The sequence below is a fragment of the Salvelinus sp. IW2-2015 genome, linkage group LG4q.1:29 (genome assembly GCF_002910315.2).
Source record: "Salvelinus sp. IW2-2015 linkage group LG4q.1:29, ASM291031v2, whole genome shotgun sequence".
NCBI classification, from domain to species: domain Eukaryota; kingdom Metazoa; phylum Chordata; class Actinopteri; order Salmoniformes; family Salmonidae; genus Salvelinus; species Salvelinus sp. IW2-2015.
Genome location: NC_036842.1, coordinates 33643548 through 33662114, shown reverse-complemented (window position 1 = coordinate 33662114; position 18567 = coordinate 33643548). Strand labels below are relative to the sequence as shown.

Sequence of the window (18567 nt, the reverse complement as noted above, 5' to 3'; positions counted from 1 at the left end):
TGAAATTTTGATGACGCAAGCGAGTCCCCTCCTACGATGGTTTTGGAAGATGGGGGATGCGCCGACAGATCAAACGTCAACGATGCACAGATCTCATATGGATAAAAAAAAAACGAATTGGTAAGCAAACCTCGTATTCATTTCATTTAGTCATTATTCTACAGAAATTGTTTAATGACAGCCATTCCCACTATTATGGCTTAGAATAAAGCTATTTATGGTGTCAACACGAGTCATGTCCGATAGACTACGTTAGCAGTGAGACAACGAGTTTAGGTCTGCGCCAGAATATTGTCATGTCCCCCAATAGCTTATTCTATATAATTTTTATATTTAGGTTTTGATAGGCTTATAGTTACAGTTGTGTCAGTGCGCTCAAATTAAATATGTGCAATAGATATTCATTTTTATTTAAACCGGAGGTGTTGGTTTTCATGAACCACTGTCAAACGGATAGGGCCAAGATGTTGGACATCAGTTGGAATAACAAAAAACTAAAGAAAATAAAAAAGATTGTTGTCAAATTCTTGAGAATGCATTTTAGTATGCAATATGCCGATAACCACAAGACATTATTCTGAGACAATTGTGATTAATTTTCCCTGCTACCCTATCATAGGATTCTTATAGGTCGTTCTAAATTAAACGTCACAATAGGCTATTGTACGTTTGATTTGGCTTCTGGGGTGCAAGGAGACCCCCATCTCCGCTAGAACTAATGACAACTACTATGCTTCCCGTTCTTAAATTTCATTTTTTTGTCTTTTACGTTCGGTTTTGTACACCAGCTTCATACATTGATTCTCTACAAATGCTTGTTTTGTCACTTAGAATGAAAATAGGCAAACTATTAGAATGTTTGCAACCAGGAAGTGGCGGAGCGATTTCTGCATAGTTCCCCTTTAAATAAATGTTTGGCATCCTAGCTAAGCAAACAACATAATTTAGCTTGCTTCATCAGTGATTAACCGAGGTAAAAAAAAGTTTCAGGTAAGATATTCAACGGATATTCGCGCTTTCAAACCTCAATAGCTTTCAAACCACTTGAAAGCTATTGTCATGATGTTTTAAAAATTGCGCACAACATTGCACAGGCCTTATTTTCAAGTTTTGGCCATTAATTCGCTTTGCAAAGCTAATAAACATGTGGAAATGTGACCAGCATTTTGTATTCCTAGTTAAATTAGTTAGGGAGCGTAAACAAAGTAAAAACGTTTTTTACATTCAAGTGTCAATAGCTCCTTGGTCATGTGACCTACTGACTTCAAACAAGGTTCCATTTTCATCTCACACGTTTAGACATTAATTTTAGAGCCAATCCTTATCCTGAAGTTACGGATCTTTTTTGCCAACTTCCCTTACCTACATTGTTATAACATGCCAGAGGCTGTTCACCTTGGAGACCTGCTGCGGATATGGGTACGCCACGGCGTGAGATTTACACCCTCTCCCCCGGATTTTCAAGGGCCAGGGAGAGCTCACCAGACGCCGCCGAAACCGCAACGCTTTCCAGGGCTTGGGCCCCTCTCTCGGGGTGAACCCATTTGGCGCCCAATGCCACTTTTGTATGTTTACATACCCTACATTACTCATCTCATATGTATATACTGTACTCTATACCATCTACTGCATCTTGCCTATGCCATTCTGTACCATCACTCATTCATATATTTTTATGTACATATTCTTCATCCCTTTACACTTGTGTGTATAAGGTAGTTGTTGTGAAATTGTTAGGTTAGATTATTCGTTGGTTATTACTGCATTGTCGGAACTAGAAGCACAAGCATTTCGTTACACTCGCATTAACATCTGCTAACCATGTGTATGTAACGAATAAAATTTGATTTGATTTGATTCACAAAGAAAAGAGAACTCTCCCCGGGGCACCCGCCAGCTTCTCTGGGATCGGTCGCATTACCGCACTGGATGCCTCGCAGCGCCCGTCTCCGCCAGTCCATGGACATTCTGAAAGTAGTTAGAGGTCAGTAGGTCACATTACCAAGGAGCTATTGAAATTATAAAGTTTGAAAAATGTATGTAAAATCGTGTGCGATGAAAATGGACAAACTAAAGGGTGTGCAATATACAAGGGTAGTCTCTGGACATTCTGAACCTTGTTTGAGTTCAGTAGGTCACATTACCAAGGATCTATTGAAATTAGAAACATTGAAAATTAATGTAAAATTTTGTGAGATGAAAATGGATAAACTAAAGGGTGTGGAATGTGTAGGCCCACTGAGTGTACATTCTGAACCTTGTTTGAGGTCAGTAGGTCACATGACCAAGGAGCTATTGAAATTCTACATTTTGAAAAATTCATGTAAAACCATGTGAGATGAAAATGGACAAACTAAAGGCTGTGCAATATACAAGGGTAGTCAGTGGACATTCTGAACCTTGTTTGAGGTCAGTAGGGCACATGACCAAGGAGCTATTGAAATTAGAAACACTGAAAAACCTTGCAAATTCATGTAGAACTGTGTGAGATGAAAATGGACAAACTAAAGGTTTTGAAATGTGTAGGACCACTGAGGGTACATTCTGAACATTGTTTGAAGTCAGTAGATCACATGACCAAGGAGCTATTGAAATTAAAAAATGTAAATAAATAATTTAAAATAGTGCGAGATGTAAATTAACAAAGAAAGTGTGTGCAATGTGTATCTATGCCACCAGGTTAGCTAGAACCAGTTTCAACGTTTTAGGAGTAATGGTTAAAGAGCTATTGAAATTTGAAAAATATTATTTGTCACTATGTTGACGGTCCCTAACTGCTGTTGGTGGACGTAAAGAAGACTACAGGCGAATATCCAACCTGAATCTGTATTTTCCTCGGTCAGAGATTAGGTTTTGAGAAAGAACTTGATATCAGTAAATCATCATACTCCTGGTAAAGTTGTCAGTCATCATATAGATGGCAAGCAAATCAAACAATATTTGGATATAATCATCTAGTTTAACTCCAAAAGTTCGCTTGTTAACTAGCTAGCTAGCCAGCCATATTGATCTGATCTGTTTTTAGCTAACCAATTTGGCATGGTCCATCAATAAATATAGCCTATATCGGTATATCATGTCTGCCAGCAGCAATCACAATCTTACACTCTTAAAAACTGTTGAAAAGGGGAATATGTTAGCGATCTTCGCTTGGTAGGCCTACAATGGTTGGGGGGGAAAGTACATTAGGTTTACCTACCACACTAGCTACAAGTTTAGCCAACTGTACAAAGTTTCTACCAGCGGTAGCTTGCAAAGTAAACATCAGCTAACCGTCCCATGGCAAATGCTCCCTTCTGCTGCTTGACAGGCAGAGCCCCAAAAATATTTGAAATTAACCTAAACCATGCATACTTGTCAGGTAAAGTTCACTTTTATTTTATATCACTCAAATATCAAAATAATGGTGGCCAATATTGAGAGATATCGTGAAACTACCCTCACGTATCTGAAATTACATTATCAATTGATGTTTACTAATCATTAAAAGTATGCAGCAACTTGCTGTATAACTCTGGTATAGCTAAATGTGCGCATTTGTTTTGCATGAAATAATTGTAAACGTGTAGGTCTGACAATGCTCTTCAAGAGGTGATGATATTACAACCAAATAGTTAACATGTATTTAACAACGGCAAGCAGTTGTCAATGGTTTTAGCGGAGCAGGCAAATCGAACGAAAAACAACTTATTGTGACGTTTTGTTAAAATACTTATTGACTATAAATATACAAGATAGCAGCCTGAAAGATCTTAGCGTGTATTCACTATGGAACATCTGCCTCTTGACAGGGGTGGTGACCAGAAAAGCACAGAACATGCAATGTAGCTCAGCCTGACTTGGAAGCATGGGGCTGAGGCTTGTTGAAAAGGTAAAATCATTCTGAGCATTGATATACTCTCACTTAACATGTTATTTTTTTGTTGTTGTCAAATTAGCCATCAAATATTATTACTGATGCACTGTGCATAATAGGCCTATCTGTATATTTTGTAAAAGCATTTGGTCACATTATGTGCAAAGATGGTAAATAAACCTGAACTTGAAACAAGTGAGTTCCTCTCAAAATGGCAACTGTTATTTGAACTGCCTTTTAGAGGTTGTTTTTCATTACTATAAACCAGATAGACAACAAAGCACAAACATTGATCTCGGCACCCAGAACCAAATACAGTGTACATGCTGGTCAGCTACTCAATACATTTATGTAACAGTCTGTCACAAGAGACTAACATTGACAGACAACACACCACAAACATTGATGTATATTATATCAATGGTTCCCCCTATCTTTGGCAGCAAGGGCCTCAGAGCCAGAAGATGGTGATCTTCGGAGCCATCTTCCTCCTGATGACCCTCCTCATCCTCTTTAGCTCCAACAGCGGCAATGACATCAGTCCCTTCTACAGTCCCTTCCGGGCGTCCTTGCCTCATCACCCCATCAAGGTCACTGACCTAAAGAAATGGGCAGGGAAGGAGGGCTATGTGGCTGTCTATGGAAACAAGGTAATTTACACTCAGGGTTTGAATTACAGAGAAAATCTATGGAACCTCTATTTAATCCAGGAGACATGGTCAAGCAGGCTACATCTTGTAGAAGAAACAACATTAAAGTCATGGGTTAATTTGAACCCTGTTCTTCTCACACTTGCGGGGTTAAGTTGAAGTAGTGCCAAAAATGCTTAGCACTGACTAAATGTAGTGGGTGGATTATAGTCTCTACCACATGATCCATAGAAACAATAATGCATAGCCCCAAAACAGACACAAATGCATTTTAGGAGTCCAAATTGAGTAAAAAAGTAAAAAACTGTTGCACAGTTCATACAGCTGTGTTCTTATAGCTGTTTTCTGTGTGACTGGTGAGCTTTAGTTTTGAACTACAATTTACAATTCAATTTACAATGAACTACAATTTACAAACTCACCTGTGGTGCAACTTCCACTAAAATGTCAGAGAGAAAGATAACACAGGGAGACGAACACCTACCTAGAGGTGACAGCATCCCCTCCCCAATATGCCCCCATAGACACAACTATGACAAAGCAACCAACAAAAGCGGGTCACAATTCCTGCAGCTCTGTCGCAAGCTGGGTCTGTACATAGTCAATGGCAGGCTTCGAGGGGACTCCTGTGGTGCACCTACAGTTGAAGTCGGAATTTTACATACACTTAGGTTGGAGTCATTAAAACTTGTTTTTCAACCACTTCAACCACACATTTCTTGTTGACAAACTATAGTTTTGGCAAGTCGGTTAGGACATCTACTTTGTGCATGACAAGTAATTTTTCCAACAAATGTTTACAGACAGATTATTTCACTTATAATTCACTGTATCACAATTCCAGTGGATCAGAAGTTTACATACACTAAGTTGACTGTGCCGTTAAACAGCTTGGAAAATTTGTCATGTCATGGCTTTAGAAGCTTCTAATAGGCTAATTGACATAATTTGAGTCAATTGGAGGTGTACCTGTGGTTGTACACTGCTCCAAAAAATAAAGGGAACACTAAAATAACACAACCTAGATTTGAATGAATTAAATATTCTTTTAAATACTTTTTTCTTTACATAGTTGAATGTGCTGACAACAAAATCACACAAAAATTATCAATGGAAATCAAATTATCAACCCATGGAGGTCTGGATTTGGAGTCGCACTCAAAATTAAAGTGGAAAACCACAGGCTGATCCAACTTTGATGTAATGTCCTTAAAACAAGTCAAAATGAGGCTCAGTAGTGTGTGTGGCCTCCACGTGCCTGTATGACCTCCCTACAACGCCTGGGCATGCTCCTGGTGAGGTGGCGGATGGTCTCCTGAGGGATCTCCTCCAGACCTGGACTAAAGCATCCGCCAACTCCTGGACAGTCTGTGGTGCAACGTGGCGTTGGTGGATGGAGCGAGACATGATGTCCCAGATGTGCTCAATTGGATTCAGGTCTGGGGACAGGCGGGCCAGTCCATAGCATCAATGCCTTCCTCTTGCAGGAACTGCTGACACACTCCAGCCACATGAGGTCTAGCATTGTCTTGCATTAGGAGGAACCCAGGGCCAACCGCACCAGCATATGGTCTCACAAGGCGTCTGAGGATCTCATCTCGGTACCTAATGGCAGTCAGGCTACCTCTGGCGAGCACATGGAGGGCTGTGCGGCCCCCAAAGAAATGCCACCCCACACCATGACTGACCCACCGCCAAACCGGTCATGCTGGAGGATGTTGCAGGCAGCAGAACGTTCTCCACGGCGTCTCCAGACTCTGTCACGTCTGTCACATGTGCGTGTGAACCTGCTTTCATCTGTGAAGAGCACAGGGCGCCAGTGGCGAATTTGCCAATCTTGGTGTTCTCTGGCAAATGCCAAACGTCCTGCACGGTGTTGGGCTGTAAGCACAACCCCCACCTGTGGACGTCGGGCCCTCATACCACCTCTCATGGAGTCTGTTTCTGACCGTTTGAGCAGACACATGCACATTTGTGGCCTGCTGGAGGTCATTTTGCAGGGCTCTGGCAGTGCTCCTCCTTGCACAAAGGCGGAGGTAGCGGTCCTGCTGCTGGGTTGTTGCCCTCCTACGGCCTCCTCCACATCTCCTGATGTACTGGCTTGTCTCCTGGTAGCGCCTCCATGCTCTGGACACTACGCTGACAGACACAGCAAACCTTCTTGCCACAGCTCGCATTGATGTGCCATCCTGGATGAGTGCACTACCTGAGCCACTTGTGTGGGTTGTAGACTCCGTCTCATGCTACCACTAGAGTGAAAGCACCGCCAGCATTCAAAAGTGACCAAAACATCAGCCAGGAAGCATAGGAACTGAGAAGTGGTCTGTGGTCCCCACCTGCAGAACCACTCCTTTATGGGGGTGTCTTGCTAATTGCCTATAATTTCCACCTGTTGTCTATTCCATTTGCACAACAGCATGTGAAATTTATTGTCAATCAGTGTTGCTTCCTAAGTGGACAGTTTGATTTCACAGAAGTGTGATTGACTTGGAGTTACATTGTGTTGATTAAGTGTTCCTTTATTTTTTTGACCAGTTTATTTCAAGGCCTACCTTCAAACTCAGTGCCTCTTTGCTTGACATCATGGAAAAATCAAAAGAAATCAGCCAAGCCTCAGAAACAAAATTGTAGACCTCCACAAGTCTGGTTCATCCTTGGGAGCAATTTCCAAACGCCTGAAGGTACCACGTTCATCTGTACAAACAATAGTACGCAAATATAAACACAATGGGACCATGCAGCTGTCATACCGCTCAATAAGAAGACGCATTCTGTCTCCTAGAGATGAACGTACTTTGGTGCGAAAAATGCGAATCAATCCCAGAACAACAGCAAAGGACCTTGTGAAGCTGCTGGAGGAAACGGGTACAAAAGTATCTATATCCACAGTAAAACGAGTCCTATATCGACATAACCTGAAAGGCCGCTCAGCAAGGAAGAAGCCACTGCTCCAAAACCGCCATAAAAAAGCCAGCCTATGGTTTGCAACTGCACACGGGGACAAAGATCGTACTTTTTGGAGAAATGTCCTCTGGTCTGATGAAACAAAAATAAAACTGTTTGGCCATAATGACCATCTTTATGTTTGGAGGAAAAAGGGGAGGCTTGCAAGCCGAAGAACACCATCCCAACCGTGAAGCACGAGGGTGGCAGCATCATGTTGTGGGGGTGCTTTGCTGCAGGAGGGACAGGTTCACTTAACAAAATAGATGGCATCATGAGGGAGGCAATTATGTGGATATATTGAAGCAACATCAAGACATCAGTCAGGAAGTTAAAGCTTGGTCACAAATGTGTCTTCCAAATGGACAATGACCCCAAGCATACTTCCAAAGTTGTGGAAAAATGGCTTAAGGACAACAAAGTCAAGGTATTGGAGTGGTCATCACAAAGCCCTGACCTCAATCCTATAGAACATTTGTGGGCGAAACTGAAAAAGCATGTGCGAGCAAGGAGGCCTACAAACCTGACTCAGTTACACCAGCTCTGTCAGGAGGAATGGGCCAAAATTCAACACTTATTGTGGGAAGCTTGTGCAAGGCTACCCAAAACGTTTGACCCAAGTTAAACAATTTAAAGGCAATGCTGCCAAATACTAATTGAGTGTGTGTAAACTTCTGACCCACTGGGAATGTGATGAAACAAATTAAAGCTGAAATAAATAGTTGTCTCTACTATTATTCTGACATTTCACATTCTTAAAATAAAGTGGTGATCCTAACTGACCTCAAACAGGACATTTTTACTTGGATTAAATGTCAGGAATTGTGAAAAACTGAGTTTAAATGTATTTGGCTAAGGTTTATGTAAACTTCCGACTTCAACTGTATAGCTCATCTCTTGGCGGTAGTACAGTATCACCGAGTTCAACCCAGAGTCTCTCAGAGCATTCAGTCAGCCCGCTGACACACCAATCAAATCACAATATATAGTTGAACAGAGCAATACTCAACCAGGGCCAGATGGATTACCAGGACGTGTACTCTGAGCATGCGCTGACCAACTGGAAAGTGTCTTCACTGACGTTTTCAACCGGTCCCTGACCGAGTCTGTAAAACCAACATGTTTCAAGCAGACCACCATAGTCCCTGTTCCCAAGAACACCAAGGTAACCTGCCTAAATGACTACCGACCCGTAGCACTCACGTCTGTAGCCATGAAGTGCTTTGAATGGCTGGTCATGGCACACATAAACACCATTATCCCAGAAACCCTGGACCCATTACAATTTGCAAACCGCCCTAACAGATCCACAGATGATGCAATCTCTATTGCACTCCACACTGCCCTTTTCCACTTGGACAGAAGGAACACCTACGTGAGAATGCTATTCATTGACTACAGCTCAGTGTTCAACACCATAGTGCCCTCAAAGCTCATCCCTAAGCTAAGGACCCTGGGACTAAACACCTCCATCTGCAACTGGATCCTGGACTTCCTGACAGGCCGACCCCAGGTGGTAAGGGTAGGTAACGACAATGATGAGACAGCCTATAGGGAGGAGGTCAGAGACCTGGCAGTGTGGTGCCAGGATAACAATCTCTCAACGTGATCAAGACAAAGGAGATGATTGTGGACTACAGGAAAAGGAGGACCGAGCACGCCCCCATTCTCATCAACGGGGCTGTAGTAGAGCAGGTTGAGAGCTTCAAGTTCCTTGGTGTCCACATCACCAACAAACTATCATGGTCCAAACACACCAAGACAGTCGTGAAGAGGGCACGACAGGGTAGTGCGTATGGCCCGGTACATCACTGGGGCCAAGCTTCCTGCCATCCAGGACCTATATACCAGTCGGTGTCAGATGAAGACCCAAACACTTGCCATAGACTCCAGCCACTCTAGTCATAGACTGTTCTCTCTCTCTCTGCTACCACATGGCAAGTGGTACCGGAGTGCCAAGTCTAGGTCCTGTCTCTTATACACATCTAGATGTGTATAAGAGACAGGTTCCTTGGTGTCCACATCACCAACAAACTATCATGGTCCAAACACACCAAGACAGTCGTGAAGAGGGCACGACAGGGTAGTGCGTATGGCCCGGTACATCACTGGGGCCAAGCTTCCTGCCATCCAGGACCTATATACCAGTCGGTGTCAGATGAAGACCCAAACACTTGCCATAGACTCCAGCCACTCTAGTCATAGACTGTTCTCTCTCTCTCTGCTACCACATGGCAAGTGGTACCGGAGTGCCAAGTCTAGGTCCAAAAGGCTTCTTAACAGCGTCTACCCCCAGCCATAAGACTCCTGAACAGCTAATCAAATGGCTCCCTGGACTATTTGCACCCCCCCCCCCCCCCCCCCCCCCCATTGATAGACTTAGAGGGGCAATCTGTAGTTGCTACATCGGACTTATAAATGATATATACAGTACCAGTCAAAAGTTTGGACACTACTCATTCAAGGGTTTTCATTTATTTTTACTATTTCCTACATTGTAGAATAATAGTGAAGACATCAAAATAAAGGAATCATGTTGTAACCAAAGAAGTGTTGAACAAATCATAATATATTTTAGATTCCTTTATGTAGCCACCCTTTGCCTTGATGACAGCTTTGCACAACTTTTGGCAAAGCATGCAATTCCATTAGCGCAGCATTTATTTTTCAACTGGAACCAATCAGTCCTCCATGATAACAAAATCTTAAACAACAGAGTAGGGCTGCCACATAAGTCCTTAGTTTTGGGGTCAGGCTCAGGTAAAACTATTTGGCTAATCTATACTTCCATATTTCCAAGTCCTATTCTTGAAGATCAAGGGGTATAACATTTATTGGAATGACTGGAATTCTGATAGACTTTGTTTTTTTAATGTAAAGATATAATTTCATCGTATTATTATATGTAGTAGAAAGCAATGGGTTAGAAGAAGCCTACATAACCAACCCATAAAGTAAAATGTAATATCCATATATGACCAGCTATGTAAACTTTAACATTGATTTATCCTGCAATAGATGTTAAATTGGTAACATACATTTTTGTTTTCTTCTAAAGCCTCTTAAGGGGAAAGTAATCTAAACGTAACGGAATGTAATCAGATTACGTTACTGAGTTTGGGAAATCCAAAAGTTACGGTACCGGTAACTTGTAACTTTAACGGATTACATTTAGAAAGTAATCTACCCAACCCTGCTTGGGGGTATGATGTTTGTGCGTCTAACTTTTTTACTCATCATTATTCACAATTCATTCAGGATTATCCGTTCTGTTAGAATCCACATTATTGTAGAAGGGTTTAGAAACATATATTCTTATTGACAATAAGTGACTCAAATGGCACAATACATTATTTACCATACATTTCTTTTGGGCACAAAATAATCTGAAACGCAACCAAAACAAGCAGAAAACGCTTCCAACAAATGTGTAGAGTCACAAGCTTGATGTAGTCATTGCGTGCTATGAATATGGGACCAAATACTTAACTTTTGACTACTTTAATACGCATATAAATGAATTTGTCCCAATACTTTGGTTGTCCTAAAAAGTGGTGGACTATGTACAAAAAGTGCTGTATTTTCTAAACGTTTTTTCGAATTAAAGCTGACAGTCTGCATTTTAACCGCATAGTCATTGTATCGTTTCAATTTCAAAGGGCTTGAGTACAAAGCCAAAACAAAAAAAGATGTCACTGTCCCAATACTTTGAGCTCACTGTATGTCATATACTGTATATATTTTCTCAGTTGTTGTTTCTGCATTCCCTCTCCAGAGTCTGACCCTGCATTGCCACCACTGTGCCCTGGTGACCAGCTCCAGCCACGTGCTGGGCAGCGGGGCCGGACCGGACATCGACCGCGCCCAGTGTGTGATCCGCATGAATGACGCCCCCCTGTCGGGGTTCGAACGTGACGTGGGGAGCCGGACCACCCTCAGAGTGGTGGCTCACTCGAGCGTGTTCAGGGTGGTTCGACGTCCAGCTGAGTTTCTCAACCTCACGGACCACCAGGCAAATTCTGCAGTCATATTCTGGGGACCACCCACCAAGATTGGTAGAGAGGCTAAAGGAACACTGTACCGTCTGATCCAGAGAGTCAGCATGACCTACAGTAACCTGTCCAGCTTTACCATCACGCCTAGCAAGATGCACAAGTTTGATACACTGTTTCAGAAGGAGACAGGGCGAGACAGGTGGGTAGAATGAAGGAAAGCTGTTATGGTGAAAGAACAATGGGGATAATGCAAAAATCTGTACAAATTCAATATATAATTACCAATCTATTTTGGCACTAATATCAATCGATAATGAGCACAATGCGGGGATTTTCCTGGCATCTAATGATAGACATTTCTATCAACCTCTAAATGCTATTTTTGTTAACGTTTTATTCTACGGTTTCCTTCCACAGAGCAAAGTCTCAGTCCTGGTTGAGCACCGGCTGGTTCACAATGGTGATTGCGATAGAGAAGTGTGACAATATTAAAGTGTACGGGATGGTTCCGCCCAGTCACTGTGGGTGAGTATGAACTAATGAACAATGTTACACATAAGAGGATGAATCAATGATAGTGCTCTATCAAGCACTTAAATCTACCAGGCTATTACATTGTGTGTAATCATAAATTAGTTGTGAGCAATTAGTTAATCATCTATACTGATTATTATGGAACCATTGTCTCCAACTGACAGGATTGCTTTCATATAAACAACAGAACATTGTATATTATGGTTGTCTCTGAAAGAAGTCCGACAAATATTGCACTTTAAAACAGCAGGGGGAGAATTTGTCTATGAAGGAACCGTAGGGTTATTGCTACCCAACATATGCTGGTTGTCAATGTAATCATTTGTAATGCCTTTTCTTCCAGAAAAAAGCCCCAGCCCAAGAAGATGCCCTACCACTACTATAAACCCAGAGGCACAGATGAGTGTGTGACCTACCTGCAAAATGAGAGGGGTCGGAAGGGCCCCCACCATCGCTTCATCACAGAGAAACAGGTGTTTGCACGCTGGGCCAAGCAGTATAACATCACCTTCACTCACCCCACATGGTGAGATGACTGGTTCCTTCAACAAAGTTAGCCCAAGGTATGAGAGAGGTGATGCACACATCTGGACCAGGGTCCTGGACAGTGCACGAATACCCTTTTCACACTACTGGACCAAACTGAGCTGAGCCTAGCTGTATTGGCCTGGCCTGGTTGGGCATCTACCATACAGTAGTTCCTGGAACTGTGATGTAAAGGACAACATGAAAATAAAATATCAGAGCCAGCACGTGTATGGTTCAGGTCGGCCCTAATATGTCAATCGGTCAATATTAAGTTGAATATACTTTATTATTCTTATAGAACTACACGTTTCTGTGTCCCCTTCTCCGAATGGCAGCCATTTCTGTAGCTCTGTGATGAACCTGAGCTTGGTTTGTAAACATTAATATACATTCTGAATGTTTTTTTGACAGTGCAAAATCAACATTTTATGGGATTTTGTAAATACGGCATTTCCTGTGTTTGGCAAAGAAGTTTGAAGAGGGCAACTGCCAAAATATTTATTGTAAATAAACAAATTAATTGATATTTAAAGATGTATTTTTACATGTTTATAATGCTTTTGTTAAATGTCCTCAAAAGCACTCACATAACAAGATAATGTAAACTTTACGAATTTTAAAGGGGCAATCTGCAGTAGCTACATCAATTTTTGAACTTGAAGAATATAACTTAAATGCCTCATGAGCTAAGTTCAACTTTCTTACCCCATCAGAACTGAAAATATAAACTGGTTTTACTCCAATGTTTGTAAACAACCTAAATGTAAACAAACACTGTATACCCTCAAAGCAAAAACTATAATTATTATATCGTGTTCAGTCCTTGCATCCATAGCTCTATGAATGAGTGGTTAAATTTCTCCATCCCTTAGCGAAACAGTGGGAGTACACTTGTTGCAACGCTTTGAAGGAATTAATTTGAGACCTTTATATGCTTACAGACAGTATGGCTAAAGTTAAGTGACATGTTGTTTGTAGCATTACCGTATCCAATCAAACCTTTTATGGCTCAGTGTTAATATACCAACATCAGAACACAAGCTTACATTTATAGCGCTGTAGGTTGGCTCGTGCCAAGCCAATGGATTCACACAAAGCCTGTTGAATGTAGGGGTGTGTGAGCTTCTGTAAGGCATTCACACAAATGTGCTGTATTAGATACCAAGTAGTTTTATCCTGTCTAACCACGACACGGACAAACGTTGCCTCGTCGTCATGTTTGACCCTTTACCTCTGACATCCTGAGGCATGCAGCTGTTTGAGTAATTCAAAATAATGTATTGCGGTATTCATTAGCATTACTGAACAGAATATATTGCATTATTTATTGTTAGCATTGTGTTCAGCAACTTATTCTTCATGTATGTTCTGTAATGTGTCTTGAGAACAAATTACATAAACTGATGCATATAAATGACTTAATTCACCTGGAATCCTATACAGAGGGGATAGTAGAAACAGAGCAAAGCTAGTGTTAGCTTTAACTAGCAAAAAGCTACCAAAGAGAGAGGATATAGATAAGGAAACGCCAAGACACTGGGTTCTTCTTTACTTGTGCTGTGATCTCTTACCCTTGAATAAATAAAAGAAACAGCACAGAATAATCCCAGCAATGTCCATTCATTCGATCCCAGAAGTATTTAAATATTAAATCATCGACTCCTGGTTCAGTTAGCTTCACCTAGTTCCCCAAAAAAGTGAATTATTTTTTAGATCCTTGAGACTTCCTCTCAGTGATGGTTTGTCAGTAGCCACTTCCTGTTATGAACCGTTCGACTTGTCTGGAAATGCGGCTGTGATTTTCTGCCTCAGGCTGGACATGGAGATCAGGATGGCCTCCTGTGGAAAACATGATCAGAGCAACAGAATATAGACTGGTCAGATTGAACTCCCAGGCAATATGACAGATTAAGGGCCCCGAGTTTTTCCTTTACCAAGTAGGGCACCTGTCAAACTCATTAAATGGAGGGCCGAGTGTCTGGGGTTTTTCGCTGCACCCTTGTACTTGATTGATGAATTAAGGTCACTAATTAGTAAGGAACTCGGCTCACCTGGTTGTCTAAGGCTTAATTTAAACGAAAAAACAAAAACCCGCAGACACTCGGGCCTCTGTGGAATGGGTTTGACATCCCTGATGTAGGGAAACCATGTTTCATTGTCAGTGTCTTTCCTGGTCAGGGAATAACTCCGTGACCTACAGCAGACATGTGAACGACAGTTTGCTATACTCTGTCTTCCCCTGCTACACACTCCTCTCTGTTCCACACTCACCTCTGTGCGGATGGTCCTGCTGCCCTGGTTGGGGCAGGTGTTGAGGTACAGGTCAAACAGGACACCGGGGTCTGTCACCTCCAGGTTCTGATCAGCATCCACACTGGCCTCCAAGCCCTGCAGACCACCAAACACAACCAACATGTGCCTGGAGAGTGAGAACAGAACAAAGTTTTAGGCTATATATAATCTCGGCTAACCCAGAATTAAAGTCTTGCATTATTGGTCAGCTGCTCGATTAAATTCTGGGTCCTTACATGTTAAGAGAAGGGATTAAGAGATGCTAGAACAAGGAGCTCCACCCTCTATCTTTGCAAGTTACGTACAAGTCTATGTCCCCTCCGCTTCTGAAATTCTAAAGATGCTAACACCTGCGACATTGTGATATGTCCAAATAACCAGTGATGAAAAACCCAAACACCAGAACTACTGCTGCTCATTATCCCACGCATTCCATTTATTCCCCACAGATTCTACGGTACCAGTTGTTGACGTAGATCTGTCCACGAGAGATTCAGTCATATACAACAAAGTCATGTAATATATGTAAACAGGTCTTCCACCAGACCTTCTTGCATTTTGTAGTTCTTGCCCTCATACTCTGAACTTACTTGAATGGAGAAAGAGAAGTTTTGTCAACATCTCTGCCTTTCTCAGATGTTCCAATGGTCAGATCATAGCCCTCTTTATGTGGACACTCAGTGAACACATTACCTGCAATCCAAATCAACACTTGGTAAGGTGAGATTCGTCAAATTGAATGAAACTCTCAACCTCACGAAATTGAAAAGAATGGCTCCAGTTGTGGAAGATATGTAAATAATACACCTACTTAGACTTGAGGCCAGGCGAACACTGTAGCCCCAGTACAGACCTCCCTCTGTTCGCGGCTTGTGAGGCGCCACCACCACCCCTTTGTGTAGTCTACCATCTGTGTAAACACACACACACAAAATACTGAGCAACTATGAGTGAAGCATCATATTTGTATGTGTATAACTGAAACATACTTCTCAGAAGCTCCTATTCATGGAATCAAAGATCAGCTGAGTTGGATGTACAGATGTGGACCTACCTTTATTCTGGATCTTGTTCATGTGGACAGTGACTCTGAGACCAGACTGTAGCTGCTTATCTATCTGCACCTCCTAAAAGTAGCAGAAAAAGACATCAGTCCTCTACTACATCCTGCTGCTGTTGGGGTTCAATATCAGCACACAGCTTTCTCGGTCCGTTGACCTATGGTTCTTCTTATGGCACATTACCGTACTTTATCATCATATCGAGACATCTACTCACCTTCCACATTCCACAGTTGACCAAGGAGCCTTTTCCTGGTTTGCTAGGCCGATCGAGGACCACCCCCTCCCGGTACTCACACTCGTCATCCTTCCTCATGTGGTGAGGGCTGTCCAGAGGGTTGAGCAAGCCTGAGTGGGAAGGCACCAACACATGGTTAGGGCAACTATGGCTGTACTAGAACATTCATTATCATGTTTACACCATGACATATGTTCATTATATGGTTGGGAAAATCAGGAATGGAGGTGAAGTTATACAGCTACTCACTCACCGGCATACTGTAAATCTTTATGCATTGGGAAGAATGATTTGCGCAGGTACCTTGGAAAATAATACAAAGGGAAGAGGATTCAAACCTTAGTCAAAGACAGCAGCTGCGTTTGACTTAGTCTGTTATAAGTCAATGTAGTACTTACTGTGGGCATTCCAAGAACTGGAGGATTCTAGCCAGTTGAATACAGGCTTGACCCTTCTTTCCAACACCATTGAATTCTCCCTCAACAGTCCTGTGAAATAAAACATTGTGGATCAGTAGAATTATACTGCCACTGTCAAGACCTAACATCTAAAACAGCATCAAATGACTAAAGACATGAGCCTAAAATAAGATACACAGAAACAGAGGTCTTACTTGACATCCTCATCTTGTTCGTCAAATACGATGATCTCGTCGACACAGAACACGACGCAGGCTCTGGCTATCTGTCCAGCCAGGTATGTGCGGAGTTCTGTAGACTGGGCATTGTCCAGGACAGAACCAGGCAAGGCCACGCTCACTGTGTACGACCGTCCTATGGTTGCAGATACGGGAGTCAAAATCATACATTATTTTATTCTAATGCATTTTTTTAAAGATAGAGGGATCATAGTGGAATAACCAGTGGGGTGAAAACCTAATCAATATTACCTGATTGGTTCTCTCTCTGACTCTGCTGCAGTGCTGCCTCAGTCTTCTCTTCCTCCTCTTGCTTCTGCTTGTCAAGTTGTTTAATCAGCTTGGATTCTTTGATTTGCTTCTTGATCTCTTTTCCTATTATTCAAGAAAAAACATGAGCTGGATTCACAAATCAACTAGTAGGAAAGGAAGTCAAGGTGGTTACCTAGTCAGTTGCACAACTGAACACATTCAAACGAAATGTGTATTCCGCATTTAACCCAACCTCTGAATCTGAGGTGCGGGAGCTGCCTTAATCGACATTCACGTCATCGGCGCCCCACCTTGCCAGCTCGGGGACTCGAACCAGCGACCTTTCGGTTACCGTTAGGCTAAGATACTAAGCAGTGTAAACTTAGTATCTACATAGGCACATGGCAATAATTCCCATTTCATGTCTTGAGAGTCTGCTTATATACACGGTTGTGATTTCTGATGTAGTACAATACTGAACTCAATCCCAATTGGGGTCAGATTACACATGTATTTAAAAGTGCGCATGCCCCGATAATCAACCATAGCGATTAGTTTGGCAAGTTTTTCACAAGAAAAAAAAGATGCTTACGTTCCGCTTTCCATTTCCTCCAATCTACTCTCTCCTCGCCCTGTAAAGCAACATATACACACCATGTTAGTTAGCATTATGCTAGCTGGCGAACCGATGTAAAATTACGGTTGTTTATCGTAAAAATCCCTAATTTTTCAAAAACTGTCTGACACGAATTGCCTCTTTTACACATCAGAAGACAACGTTTGACGTCCCAGTTTAAAATACCTGAGAAGAGGTCAATTTGGGCTTTTTCGATGCAACGCTGTCCGCCATATTTCTCTGCAACCAACACGTGAAAACAGATACTGACACACTTCCGGTTCTCATAATACACTTTACAAAATAAAAGTAATCTACCAGCCTTTATCAAACATGTTTGCTCTAAACATGTCATTTACACAAACCTGGTAAATGTAGATGATTTCATATAAAGCAGGACTCAAAGTTATCTGCTTCAAAATTCTTTATTTTTACAAGATCAGCATACAGTATTATGCAAATAAGCACACTTGGGACAATTTCTCTTTGAGGAGTAGACCAGCTGATAATACAAAAATCACTATTAGAATGAAGGACATTGTTGGGTTCTGAGAATATGAAATATACTTATTCATGTCACTGATGTAGTGCTGAGGTTTAGAGGGTCTACACCAGAAGTTAGTAGTTATAGGAGGAAGGTATATAGTGTGTGCAACTCAGCTTGAAATGTGTTGAGTGCAGGGAAGCGATTACATGTGGCAGGCATTGATAAGGGGAGAGAGCCATGGATTAGTGATGGAGGGGGGGGGGGGGGGGGGGGGGGGGGGGGGGGGGGGGGGGGGGGGGGGGGGGGGGGGGGGGGGGGGGGGGGGGGGGGGGGGGGGGGGGGGGGGGGGGGGGGGGGGGGGGTCAAGTCACCTTAAGGGAGAAAGAAGTTTATGGCTCGTATCACTAGTGTCCTGCCTAGCAGTAAAGAATGATGTTTATATAGATGGGTAGGAGGAGACTCAGCCTATGGGGAATGG

General features: G+C 42.3%; 2 protein-coding genes across 6 annotated transcripts; one reads left to right on the top strand and one right to left on the bottom strand.

Annotated features, from left to right (window-relative positions):
* The first annotated feature begins 18 nt into the window (after positions 1 to 18).
* st6galnac6 (ST6 (alpha-N-acetyl-neuraminyl-2,3-beta-galactosyl-1,3)-N-acetylgalactosaminide alpha-2,6-sialyltransferase 6) lies at positions 19 to 13923 on the top strand. 5 transcript variants are annotated; one of them, XM_023984478.2, is made up of 6 exons: positions 19 to 120; positions 3792 to 3871; positions 4300 to 4506; positions 11225 to 11643; positions 11862 to 11969; positions 12322 to 13923. In XM_023984478.2, exons 2-6 carry the CDS (start codon positions 3848 to 3850, stop codon positions 12506 to 12508), a joined length of 945 nt encoding a protein of 314 aa, XP_023840246.1. In that variant the 5' UTR covers positions 19 to 120; positions 3792 to 3847; the 3' UTR covers positions 12509 to 13923. The 5 variants fall into 5 exon arrangements, with proteins under 5 accessions (XP_023840246.1, XP_023840250.1, XP_023840247.1 ...); XM_023984479.3 differs by lacking the exon at positions 19 to 120 and adding an exon at positions 1890 to 1984; XM_023984480.3 differs by lacking the exon at positions 19 to 120 and adding an exon at positions 2791 to 2893.
* Positions 12989 to 17883, bottom strand: spout1 (SPOUT domain containing methyltransferase 1). The gene is made up of 12 exons (XM_023984477.2): positions 17789 to 17883; positions 17579 to 17618; positions 16987 to 17109; positions 16711 to 16870; positions 16496 to 16585; positions 16351 to 16400; positions 16077 to 16207; positions 15853 to 15925; positions 15610 to 15708; positions 15389 to 15491; positions 14778 to 14925; positions 12989 to 14345 (listed from the first exon to the last, which is right to left on the bottom strand). The coding sequence occupies exons 1-12, from the start codon at positions 17834 to 17836 to the stop codon at positions 14268 to 14270; spliced, it is 1143 nt and encodes a 380-aa protein (XP_023840245.1). The 5' UTR covers positions 17837 to 17883; the 3' UTR covers positions 12989 to 14267.
* Between the last annotated feature and the right edge of the window lie 684 nt (positions 17884 to 18567).

What these genes read in the sequence shown, in the direction of transcription:
- st6galnac6 (XM_023984478.2), top strand. Translation starts at nt 3,848, where the DNA reads ATGGGGCTGAGGCTTGTTGAAAAG. An exon ending in TGGCTGTCTATGGAAACAAG is followed by an intron (nt 4,507 to 11,224) that starts GTAATTTACACT and finishes TTCCCTCTCCAG; the next exon opens with AGTCTGACCCTGCATTGCCA. An exon ending in GTTCCGCCCAGTCACTGTGG is followed by an intron (nt 11,970 to 12,321) that starts GTGAGTATGAAC and finishes CTTTTCTTCCAG; the next exon opens with AAAAAAGCCCCAGCCCAAGA.
- spout1 (XM_023984477.2), bottom strand. Translation starts at nt 17,836, where the DNA reads ATGGCGGACAGCGTTGCATCGAAAAAGCCCAAATTGACCTCTTCTCAG. An exon ending in CCAAATTGACCTCTTCTCAG is followed by an intron (nt 17,619 to 17,788) that starts GTATTTTAAACT and finishes GTTGCTTTACAG; the next exon opens with GGCGAGGAGAGAGTAGATTG. An exon ending in GAACAAGATGAGGATGTCAA is followed by an intron (nt 16,586 to 16,710) that starts GTAAGACCTCTG and finishes TTTATTTCACAG; the next exon opens with GACTGTTGAGGGAGAATTCA.